Source organism: Dipteris shenzhenensis, chromosome 8 (assembly GCF_047967505.1).
Source record: "Dipteris shenzhenensis isolate YYH24624 ecotype China chromosome 8, Dip_SZ_1.0, whole genome shotgun sequence".
Lineage (NCBI taxonomy): Eukaryota > Viridiplantae > Streptophyta > Polypodiopsida > Gleicheniales > Dipteridaceae > Dipteris > Dipteris shenzhenensis.
In genome coordinates this window covers 53,540,558-53,553,481 of record NC_141603.1, presented here as the reverse complement: position 1 = coordinate 53,553,481, position 12,924 = coordinate 53,540,558, and the positions used below count along the sequence as shown (strand labels likewise).

General features: G+C 41.0%; 1 protein-coding gene across 1 annotated transcript; it reads right to left on the bottom strand.

The window, feature by feature from the left end:
• Window positions 1-776: 776 nt before the first annotated feature.
• LOC147899676 (catalase-3-like) lies at window positions 777-3,390 on the bottom strand. Its single transcript, XM_087377901.1, has 8 exons — window positions 3,237-3,390; window positions 3,045-3,141; window positions 2,591-2,868; window positions 1,657-2,433; window positions 1,487-1,576; window positions 1,253-1,320; window positions 1,077-1,170; window positions 777-944 (listed from the first exon to the last, which is right to left on the bottom strand). Exons 1-8 carry the CDS (start codon window positions 3,249-3,251, stop codon window positions 885-887), a joined length of 1,479 nt encoding a protein of 492 aa, XP_087234027.1. The 5' UTR covers window positions 3,252-3,390; the 3' UTR covers window positions 777-884.
• Between the last annotated feature and the right edge of the window lie 9,534 nt (window positions 3,391-12,924).

Genomic DNA, 12,924 nt, shown 5'->3' with positions numbered 1-12,924 from the left:
TTGTTGATTAGTATGCTATTGGTAATTTCAGGTATGAGAGTGTTAAAGACTGATGGTTTCACCAAATATAAGAGGTTGGTAATAACGAGGTAATAACAAACCTAAAAGCTAATTAAAAAGTCCAAGATATACTATAAAAATTTACAAATGTGGTGCTTTTGAAAATTGAGATTAGTCATGATAGTGCTAAAGCAAGCAAGGCCTAACAATTGATCGTAACACTTGAAATTTTAACAAATGGTAGCATGCATTAAAAATTATTCTAACTTCATTGTAACTGTAACAATGTTGATCCCCCTCACTTTCAATGAGTTTCATGAATCTTCACCAAGAAGATGATTGTAATGACAATGTCAATTCCCCTCACCTGCAACGAGTTTAATAAATCTTCAACAACAAGAAAAAACAAACAATATTACCATCATAACAATATCATGGGCTTTGGACTTTTGAAAGTACGGCTAGACATTCAAACTCCATGGATGCTAATGCAAACGGTGATTAGTTTTTGAAGTACATGAATATGGCTTGTGGACGGCCTTGTGGACGTGGATAATCCAAGTGGTTATTACAAGAACATGCCTTGTGGGGGAAAGTTGTCAAAAAAGCTTACTTGTAAAAGGGTTTAAATAGGTAAGACCATTTTGGGGGGGGGGGGGAGGCAGATGTCACCTAGCCTAACATAATCTACTATTTATTACGTTTCAGACCTTGTCATAATGTCCTTTGGTCTCATGAACACTCCTTATATATACAACAAATTATTGATAGTTTGATTCTCTGAAGCTGCTAACACAATTAGCAAACCATGGGTCCAATGACCCATGAAAATGTTTCAAACATTCAAAAACCTAAATTGTGCCTCCTTGAACTCTCCAAATGCTTCACATGTTTGACTTTAGGTTTAACTGTTCGGCAATTTTCTGACCCAATGTTTTGTCGGCCTGTATATATGACGCACAGTTAGCTCCAACTCACATAGGACTTAAAACTAGGTCAGCAACGTACAATTAAGACTATAGAGAGTTAACTTTCATGGCTAGTATTCTTGAAGTCCATAGAGCATCGATACTCACTTGAGACCAGTATGACAACCAGGTATTACGGACATCACGAGTAACCCTTGCATTAGAAAGTGCATTTGCCCATATATTGACAAAGCGCCCTTGCCTGAAATATTAAACCAAATAACTCAACAAGTAACATTTTGATGATGCACCATAGTCACAAATAATTTTCTTGAAGTATTTACCTGTCTGCAGGCCACGATCTAAACCTTGCTCCAGGTTGGGAGAAGTTATTTTCCTTATCAATCACCACCTGACGCAAGGACCATGATAAAGGCTCTTGAATTTACAACCCCAAACTTGTTATGAATCTTTAAGCAATACATCAAACTCAACATAAAAGTTTTCATCATCTACAAATAAGAGAGAAATAAGATCAAACCCATCAACTTAACTTAAACTAAAGCTACATCATTTACCCTTTCACGATGACCCGTAAGAACATTTACTGGAATTGGCACTCTTTCAGCATGGCGAACTGGATCGAAATGAGATGGGAAGTAATTGACCTGAATAGAAAGAAAACTTCAGAAAGGTTTCAAGCATCATCTGTAAAGTAACAGTTGTCTATGCAAGGAAAAGAACATGCCTCTTCATCCCTGTGCATGAAATTCATGAACCCTTCATGATGGTTATTATGATGTGCACACTTTGCGGCATTAACAGGTAGCAGAAGATAGTTCGGCCCTAGCCTATGCCTTTGAGTGTCTGCATAAGAGAAGATCCGTGTCTGCAAAAGTTTGTCATCGGTGTAGTACACACCAGGAACGACTATAGCTGGGCAGAAGGCAAGCATTTCATTCTCTGCAAAAAAGTTGTCTATGTTTTTATTCAACACCAGACGCCCAACAGGCTGAAGAGGGAAGAGGTCTTCTGGCCAGATCTTGGTCACATCAAGAGGGTCGAATTCATATCTGTCTTCATCAGCCGGATCCATTGTTTGTATGTACAGCTTCCACTCTGGATAGTTGCCCGCAGCAATCGTATCGTAAAGATCCTTGGTCGCATGGCTGTGATTTGTCCCACCGACGATTACAGCCTCTTCTCCGATCAAACACTTGACACCACATGTTGGCTTCCAGTGGAACTTAACATATGTCGCCTTTCCTGCTTTATCAACTAGAGAGAATGTGTTTACTCCAAATCCCTCCATGTGACGATAATTGAAAGGTATGCCAACATCATCAAACAAGAAACTGAACATATGCAGACTCTCAGGGTGATGAGAAAAGAAATCCAGAATCCTCCATATTTCCTGGATGTGTGTCTTGGGGTTGGGCTTCAATGCGTGCACCATATCAGGAAATTTCAGTCCATCACGAACAAAAAATACTGGAAAGTTGTTTCCGACAAGGTCGAAATTTCCCTGGGAAACAGAAACACATGCCATTTATAAGTCTCTTAAAGGAGTGCATTTTTCCTTTGTGTAGATTGACTAAAACATTAAACAGAGGAGCGGCTGTCCACATCGATGATCGTATCATAACTTTCCTCCTAAAAATTAGTACCTTCAACTAACATACCTCCCTAGTGTAGAACTTCACAGCGAAGCCACGAGGGTCTCTCAGTGTCTCGGGGCTTCCTCGCTCGTGAATGACAGTAGAAAATCTCACAATTACAGGAGTCTGTACACCTGGTGCACGCATGAAATCTGCACACGTTAAGTGTGAGATATCATGTGTCATCTCAAAAAAACCCTTGGCACTGGCACCTCTGGCATGCACCACACGTTCCGGAATCCTTTCCCTATCAAATTGAGCAAGCTTCTCAACTAGATGATAGTCTTCTAGAAGGACAGGGCCTGCAAAACGTGATTGCTCACATCGGATTAACAGCGAAGTCGTCCAAGTTCTAAGAGTATCCAACAAGATATGGCCTAGTAACGACTGCCGAAAGAAAAAAGTGACGCCAAAAGTACAAAATTACGCTCTGAAAGAAAACACAAAATTGAAAACAGAGAGGGGAGGGAGGTTATACCTCTGGTGCCGACCGTCAAGGATGAGTTGTTGTTCCATACTGGAGCTCCCGAGTTGGTCGTGAAGAAGGAAGAATTGTATGCACTGGAGGGACGGAACTGTGTGGGCATCAAAACTTGTATCAGGAATTATTGCAACCAGCTTTGTCTACGTCGTAGTCTTGTAACGTAAGCCGGGCGGTTTTCGCGCGTACCTTGTAAGGGTCCATAGTAACAGCTGCGCAGGGGTGGGGATTTTACAAACGGCTCCAAGATCGCAAGCAACAGCACCGTGCAACCTACTTTGCATGACCTTGCAGAGGGACCGATCTGCACATCCACAAACGATTCAAACTCGAAAAGCTTGACGAAGCTAGAGTACAGTATTACCGGCACTATCACACAAGAAAGGAGAGAACGATAACAAGACAATTTCGACGTAAAGGTGTTTCCAAAGGGCTGAATGTAAAGCGGAAACACTGAAAGCCTCGAACGCAGTCAAATTATTCTCCGAGGATTTCTGGTAGATGTGTTTGTATTTCTATGTTTGAGTGACTGCGCACGTGGGTAAGGGTGATGGCGTGTCAGCGATTGCTTGTTTTGATTTCGACTCGGTTGACGTAAATCTAATCAAGATTGATGAGTACAAATCGTCGTGCGTGAGTCTATGGACTCAAATCTGTTCGTCAACCTCCTCGAAATTCCGACCATCGATTTGTACGTGGAGTCCATGGACCCAAATCTGTTCGTCAACCTCCACCAAATTCTGACCAACAATCTAAGTAAATGATTTCTAAGAGAGATTTGACGAAATCGTTGGGTGCCCAAGATGCAGGAAATGCATCTAGGGGCGGGCAATCTTGCTCGCCCATGAGCCTTGGTCATGCCCACGGGCGGGCAAGTGTGTAAACACTCTCATAAGATTTCCCTAGAAAAGGCGGCAGTGGCGGTGGTTGCAAGATTCAAATTTTGTGACACGTGCATTGGTATCTCCAAGGTTAGTATGCACATTTACGGTCATAGAAAAAGGCATTGTAGGCAACTTGTGGTAACCAAGATGTCGGCCGACCAATTCAACATCAAGGTCCAGCCGCAAGTCAAAGGTCGTTTCAGATGTTGAAAGGGAGACCTTCTGTTGGTACAAAAAGCGACCACAAATCCGTTTCTCACTGTTTTGCTCGTCATATTGGCTAGTGGCAACCTTGATCCAATCCTTTTAATTTATCAATTTTCACTGATCAACCATGTCAAATTCATACGGGAAAATGGTAGTTGACATTATTTCCAGGACAACATATTCATTCATGGGAATGTGTAATGTAACAACTACGTAAAGGAAAGTGAGATCGCCAAGATAGAGAGTGTAGAGAGCGCATTGAGGATGAGAAAACTAGCGTCAAGCAAGATCTGCCTTCTTCATATGCATATGCATATGTATATGCTTCAAGCCTATAGGCTTTGCAAATTCAACTAGTTAAACACACATTTGTTTCAAAATAAAGGAAAAGCCTCGAGAAGCATATAGGCTTGAAGCATATGCATATGCATATGCTTGAAGCTTTAAATCTTTATGCATATGCATAAAGCTTTAACATATGCATATGCATATGCTTCAAGCCGTTAAAGCTTTATGCATATGCATAAAGCTTTAACATATGCATATGCATATGCTTCAAGCCGGGCATACAACTTTTAAGCTTTAAGCATATGGATATAGATATGCTTCAAGCCTATTTCTATTCAAACAAGCATAAAATTGAGAATGCATTTTATGTAAACAAGCATGTTTTCAGCTTGTTTTTAGACAAGGCGATGATGTCAAGAAACACAATGGTGTAGTCTCCATCCACTTCAGCACTATGTTACTTGGTATCATTGCCCTTGAATAAATCTTGCCATAATTTAGCCTATGTCCATAAAACATACATTCAAGCATATGCATACATTCATTTTGAAAGAAAAGGAAGGGGAGGGGAAGCCTCAAGGAAGCACATAGACTTGAAGCATATGCTTAAAGCTTTAAAGCTTTATTAAAGCATATGCATAAAGATTTGAAGCATGTGCATAAAGCATATGTTTAAAGACTTAAAGCTTTATGCATATGCTTCAAGCCGGGCATAAAGATTTTAAGCTTTAAGCATATGCATATAGGCTTGAAGCAAATGCTTCAAGCCTATAGGATTTGCTTCAAGCCTATAGGCTTTGCAAATTCAACTTATTAAACACACATTCATTTCAAAAGAAAGGGAAAGCATATGCTTCAAGCCTATTTCTTAAACACATACGTTCATAAAGCCTAACACGCATTGCAAATTTAATTAATTAAACATATATATAGCTTGAAACAAAGGGAAGGGGAGGGGAAAATGGAAGATTAGAAGATTGGGGGAGGGAATGAGTAAGAAAAGTTGGAGAAATAAAAGAGAGAAGAAAAAGGAGAGGGAAAAAGTAGAAGGAGAAGATTTATGGGAGGGAAAAGGGAAAAAGGGAAGGGAGAAAATGGAGAAAAGGGGGAAATAAGAAGAAAGAAAAAATAGAAGGGAGAAGAGGAAGAAGGAAAGGGAGAAGAGAGAAAGGGAAAAATAGAAGAAGGAGAAAAGAGAAGAAAGAACTTAGGAGAAAACAAAAGAAAAGGGAAAGGGAAGGGAAGGGAAATGGAAGGGAAAGGGGAGGAAAGGGTAAGGGAAAGGGAAGGAAAAGGGAAGGGAAGGAAAGGGAAAGGGAAGGGAAGGGAAAGGGAAGGGGAAGGGGAAGGGGAAGGGGAAGGGGAAGGGGAAAGGAAAGGAAAACTAGAGAAAACCAAAGAAAATCAACCTACCTCGTATAATTGGATGCTTGCAAGATGTGGTCATTGTCCCTAGTTGTGGAGAGGTGCTTCCAAGCTATGAAGGTCATGACAAGATGTCCATGAAGGATGGGAGAGAAGAATGAACACAACACAATATGGGATTGGGTTTTAGTTCCCATAGCATCGGTATTACCATCGATATTACTATTGCTAAAAGTGTCCAAAAATGATTGCATCTTTTGGTGGGGTTTTTTTTTTGTCTCAAAATTTAAATGCTTGTCCTTGTTTCAAGTATCCACAGAGTTGGTAAGATGATAGCATGAAATGGTTTGTGAAGTTTTGAAGCCTATGAGCATTGTCTTAGGGTCCATATACCATTTTAATTGCACCAAGATGTTGTGGGTCCAAGATGTCAGTTTTCCATGCATTACGAGAAATTTGGGCTCAAAAAGGGCCTCTTGCATTAGGCCCTTAAGAATTTGGATTAAGTTACAGGCTAATGAGAAGGCTCTAGCATTAAAACCATGGAGGATGTTTTCTCCTTCCTCATTGGTGGACAAAAATGGTTCCACTCTAAGTATTTCAAGTTACATGGTAAGAGGTGAATATGAGTCAATGGATCATATATGGTCCATGGGATCATATATGATCCAATGGCCATGGGGAGTTGAAGATTTGATTGGCATCAGGACTTAAATGCCAACAGCGGTGATGACAACCGCTTGGGTTATAACCATTAGATCTTCCCATGATCTAATGGCTCACAAAAGTTGGAGATCACGGGCCCTTGGATGAACACATCAATACCACAGTCTAAGGTCCGACACTTAACATGTGCATCGATGGAATTCTAATCATGTGCCCATGCGGGTTTAGAGGCTTGGAGGAGGCTTGTGTATAATTGCTCTCTGCTGCATCAATATGAATTGTTAGATCTCATGAAGATCTAATAGGTAGAAAATGGCACTATACACCCTTATATCAAGATAGGAGATCGGATGGTGGAAATTCGGCACTGCGTGCACATCGTCGATTTTCTTAAGATCCAATGGCTTGGAGTTCCTTACGATATGGTCAGATGCCACAATGCCACATGTCATAACGCACTGCCACAATGCCACATGTCCTTACGATATGGTCGAATGCCACCATGCCACATGCCACGATGCTACATGTCTAAGGGCTCCTATTAGGTGTGATTTGTGAGCCCTTGGATGAAACAAGATCTAAGGGCCTTTATTCATGCACATAGTCGAGGCATTTTATCCCTTAGATTAGAACTTTGATGCATCTCAACCATCCAATCTTAGTTTTAACACCCATAAGTCGTAAATCTCTTTCACTTAATGCATTTTACATATGGATTTACCCCTCAAATTTGAAAAATTTCCCTCAAATTAAGGAGATTACCCTATCCCTAATCCTCCCCTCATGAGGCCCTGCCATGTTCGGCATCCATTCCTGAAATGGGATGAACGTTGGCAGTCTGCTAATTCAAAATGGTACAAATATTCTTGCTAGCTATTCTTTCATTTGGTGTTAGAAAATGGAATAATTTGAAGGGGCCGTAAGACTTTTTCACCATGTATAAAAAAAATGCACTAGGGGTCTTCTAGTCATGCCATGATACTTTGCAAGGCACTTAAACTCACCTAGATTGAGGCTCGTGAAAAATATGATGGCCATCGGTTCCCCATGAAAATGGGACCCGATTGCCATGATTCTTTGCAAGGGATCTAAAATCACATAGATTGACACTCGTGAAAAATATCATGGCCATCGGATCCCTTTTGCATGGTCAAGAATGAACATCTCCATGTTTTTGCCCATGAATCCTCTCTAATGCTTCAAAAAATGCACCGGTGGTCTTCTAGTCATTCAAATGATCAATAACCATGATACTTTGCAAGGCCCTTAAAACCACATAGATTGAGTCTCATGAAAAAATTGTTGAGATATCGAGCTCCACTCGTGATATGCCAGGGTGATCGTTGTTCATTTATGTCACCGACTTGTTAGCTACAGATGCGGTTGGTACACAGCCCATGAATAATAGCTGGATGACAGCTATCTTTATGTACTCTAGTTAGTGGCTCAGTTAGTATGCCACCTAGGTTAGTTGAGTTTGGTTTGAGACCCACATATAGGGTTCATCTATTCCTTTTTGTAAGAGAGAGAGTTTTTTGGCTTTCACAACTAAGAAGAGGAAAACTGTTTTTAGCCTCCACCTTTGTGTGTATTCCCCCATTATGTATGTGAGAAAGCTGCAAGTGAGACTCCTTACCTCTCTCCCACTCTCTTCACATGGTATCAGAGCTCGGTTCGTGGTAAGGAGCTCAAGGAAGCAAACCAAGTTCGCAGTGTCTTGGTAAGAGGATCAGTGTTGCTTTTCTTTTTCGAGTTTGGGAGCAAATCTCTGCAGGTAGCACAGCCGGAAAGTGCAAGAGTGCACTGTCTCAAATTGAGATGCCCTTCGCGGTGCGGTGAGAGGGTAGTATATGCTACGGGAGAGGGCCCATTTTGGTGGTGGAAGTTTTTCCGCAGGAACTCAGAAAAGTGGCATGCTTTGGCTGTGCGACCATTGTTCTACAGGTCCGTGAAAAGTTGCCATAGAAATTGCATCGTATGCCTATGCACAGAGATATTGGGAGTGACAGTATCATTCTTATTGCCTGTTGATGCAAAATCGTGTGGTCAAATACCACTTTCGTCAGTTTTGCAGATTTGGCTTATGAGGCAGAATTTGTGTTTTTTGCAGTGAGAGAATATTTTGCAGCGTTCTGTAATGGCGTCTGACTCTCTTTCACAGATTGTCACTGAAAAGCTTGACAAGAACAACTTCCAAGCATGGAAGTTTAGAATGACGAATTTCCTTATGGGAAAAGGCTATTGGGAGTTCATTACAGGAAATGAAGAAGAACCAGTTCTTCCAAATGTTCCCAATTAAAAGGAAATGCAGGCATTTAAAGCCTGGCATGAGAGACCCAGAAAAGTTATGTACTGGCTGTCTATCAGTATTTTAGATTCTATGATTGTGCATATTCAAGATGCAAGCACGCCAAAGGAGGCATGGGATACTTTGGCAAAAATGTACACAGCACAAATATGCAAGCCAGGAAAATGCAGCTCAAGCAGGAGTTGCACAATGTGCAGAGAGAAAATATGAGCATCAATGACTACCACATGAAGGTGAAGAAGATTGCAGATGCACTTGCTTCCATTGGGTCGCCAGTGGAAGATGATGATTTAGTTTCTGTGACCTTGAATGGTCTAGGAAAGGATTATGCACAGTTCCGGACATCCATTGCCGTCCATGAAAAATTTCCTGATTTTGAGGAGTTGATTGCTCTTCTAATTTCTGAAGAGCAGAGAAATGGTGGTGCATCTTCTTCAGGAGGAACTTCAAAAGAAACTGTCTTCTACTCAAATACTGGAAGAGGTAGAGACAGAGGTAGAGCAGGCCCGTGGCAGAAATCAGAATATGGAGCAAACTCAAGAAAACCAGTCCTATGGAGGAGGAAATGGTAACCTTAGAGGCAGCAGGAGCCAAAGAGGTCGTGGTGGATGGCAGAGAGGCCAAAATGCAAACAGCAATGTTGAATGCTACTATTGTGGTAAAATGGGTCATATGGCTAAAGACTGCTACAAAAAGCAGAATGACATTATGAATGGAAAAGTGCAGTAAAGCAATTATGCATCGTCTAGTACACACGGTGATGACAGAAATGAGCATTTGTTTATGGTGCAGCACATGACCAATTCTGTGAGAAGTGAAGAAGAAAGCAATGATGTGTGGTATGTTGACTCAGGTGCGTCAAACCACATGATAGGTCATGCAGAATGGATGCAGCACGTAAGGAAAATGGAAAAACTAGGATTTGTGGAGATTGGTGATGATACTGCACATCCTATTATGCAGATTGGTAAAATTCCTTTGTCTATGCAGGATGGGAAAAAGAAATACCTCTCTGATGTATTTCATGTTCCGAACATCACCAAGAACCTGGTTTTTGTTGGTCAAATGGTTGAGCAGGGCTTGCAAGTCAGATTTAATCCTCATGGATGCTTTGTTGAGGATATGAAAAATAAAGGTCGCCTGATAGCAAAAGGGAAGAAGAATGGTAGGATGTTTACGTTGGATGCAGACATGCCTAAATTGAGTGCAGCAATGTTTGCACATGGGACCGGTGTAGTTGTAGATATTGAAATATGGCATAAACGCATTGGTCATGTTAATGTACAGCCACTTAAATTAATGCAGGCCCAAAATATTGTTGTAGGATTGCCCAAGTTCAAGGTTGCAGAAATGCATAAGATATGTGAAGCCTGTCAATTTGGAAAACAAGCAAGGAAAGGAGGCTATCATTATTTTGTCACTTTTATTGATGACTACAGCAAAAAAGTTTGGGTGTATTTTATGAAAAAGAAAGTGAAGTGCTTGGGCATTTCAAAGCTTTTAAAGCTATGGTTGAAAAAGAAACAGGCTTGCAAATAAAATGCCTAAGGTCAGATGGAGGGGGAGAGTATCTCTCAAATGAGTTTGCAAGGTTTCTGCAGGAGCATGGCATAAAGAAGCAATATTCATGCCGTCATACTCCACAGCAAAACGGACTTGTAGAAAGGGAAAACAGGCATATTGGAGAGGTATCTCGTGCCATGCTCAATGAAAAAGACCTGCTAGATTTTTATTGGACTGAAGCTGTTGCTACAGCAGTCTACATAATGAACAGGACTCCCACTACAGCAATACATGGCATGACGTCAGAGGAGAGGCATACTGGTAGGAAACCAGATATTTCTCATTTGAAAGTTTTTGGTTGCATTGCCTATGTTCATGTGCCAGATGATTTGAGATCCAAGTTGGTTCCAAAAGCTGAGAAGTTCATCTTTATTGGTTATTCTCTACAGCAGAAATGGTATAGATGCTATAATCCTTCTACTCGTAAGTTTACAGTAAGTAGAGATGTTTTTGATGAGATGAGCAGCTGGTATAAACCAATAAATGTGGTTGATGATGTAGATGCACAAAATGGTAATGCTACACATAATTCAAAGTAGCAATCACAAAATATTAGTGGACTTTAGTGTCCTCTAGTAGTGGTTCACATACTTTGCCATGGACAGGTAGATTGAGATCAGGAGAATCTCTTAAAAGCAATGCAGATAGTGGTATGCAGGTATCACAAAAAGGAAAAGAGAAAGTAGATCAGCCCATGGTTGATGTGAATGCATGTCACTCTTATGTGGATGGTGAATCTAGTGGCTCAAAACATAGCATTGATGATTAGTTGGGTATTCCTTCTATTGTTACACGTGGAATAAGGAAGACTAGGGATGTTTTGAGAGCACTTGGTAGTGAGCCTATTTTGCGCAGGTCTACCAGAGTTAAGTATCTTGTGGGTCTATAAGGTGAAGCACAATGCAGATGGTTTTATGAGTAGATACAAGGCAAGATTAGTTGTCAAGGGGTATGCACAGACATATGGCATTGATTATAAAGAAACATTCAGTCTAGTTGCAAGGATGGCAACTGTAAGAGTAGTCATTGCTATGGTTGCATTGAAGGGATGGTGTTTACATCAGATGGATGTAAAGAATGCCTTCTTGCATGGTGATTTGCAAGAAGAGGTCTGTATGGAGCAGCCACCAGGTTATGTGCATGATGTTCATCCTGAGTTTGTTTGCAGGTTGAAGAAAGCCTTGTATGGCTTGAAGCAACCACCTAGAGCATGGTTTGACAAGATACGACAGTATCTTGTCACTATTGGCTTTCAGATTTCCACGGCAAATTTCTCACTTTATGTGAGAAAAATAGAGAAAGGTATTATGTTGCTCGTCATTTATGTTGATGATTTAATCATCACAGGTGATAGTGATGAAGATATCCTTCATGTGAAAATGCTATTGAAGCAAAAGTTTGAGATGAAGGATTTGGGAGAGCTGCGTTACTTCTTGGGTATTGAGGTGATTAGATCCACAAGTGGGATATGGCTCTTGTAGAGGCAGTATGGATTGGACATGCTGTCCAAATATGGGATGATAGGCTGTAAGCCTATTTCAGTTCCTTTGGAGCAGAATGTGAAGCTGAGTGCAGATGCAGGTGAGCTTCTGGAAGATCCCACTATGTACAGACGCATAAAAGGAAGTTTGATTTATATGACTATTACTAGGCCAGATTTGAGCTATGCTGTTGGGTTGGTAAGTCAGTTTATGCAGGCTCCAAGGAAACCGCATTTGGATGCAGCTAGACACATACTGGGGTATGTGAAGTCCACATACTGGGGTATGCAGCTAGACACATACTGGGGTATGTGAAGTCCACATTGCAATATGGACTATTTTATGAGACTGGGGTTTAGATATAGTTGCATGGATACACTGATGCTGATTGGGCTTATTTCTGATAGACGATCTACCAATGGATATGTGTTTTCTTTTAGGAGTGCTGCAGTCATTTGGAGCAGCAAGAAACAGCCTACAGTTACCTTATCGAGCACAGAGGCTAAATACAAGGGTGCAGCAATGGCTACGTGTGAGGCAGCTTGGTTGCATAAGCTGCTTTATGATATGCATCAGTCTATAGATGGGCCAGTTGTCATTTATTGTGACAACATGAGTAGTATACACTTGGCAAATAACCCAATCTATCATGCTAGAACAAAGCACATTGAGGTGCATTACCACTATGTGCGAGAGAAGGTTCTAGTAGGCTTTATTGATCTAGTTTTTGTCAACACAGAGGATTAGGTAGCTGACATATTTACAAAGGCATTGGGTGTAGAGAAGCTGCGCAAGCTCAAAGACCTGCTTGGTGTGCAGGAATTGGGATTGAGCTCGAGGGGGAGTGTTGAGATATCAAGCTCCACTCGTGATATGCCGGGGTGACTGTTGTTCATTTATGTCATCGACTTGTTAGCTGCAGATGCGGTTGGTACACCACCCATGAATAATAGCTAGATGACAGCTATCTTTATGTACTCTAGTTAGTGGCTTAGTTAGTATGCCACCTAGGCTAGTTGAGTTTGGTTTGAGACCCACATATAGGGTTCATCTATTCCTTTTTGTAAGAGAGAGAGTTTTTTGGCTTTCAGAACTAAGAAGAGAAAAATTGTTTT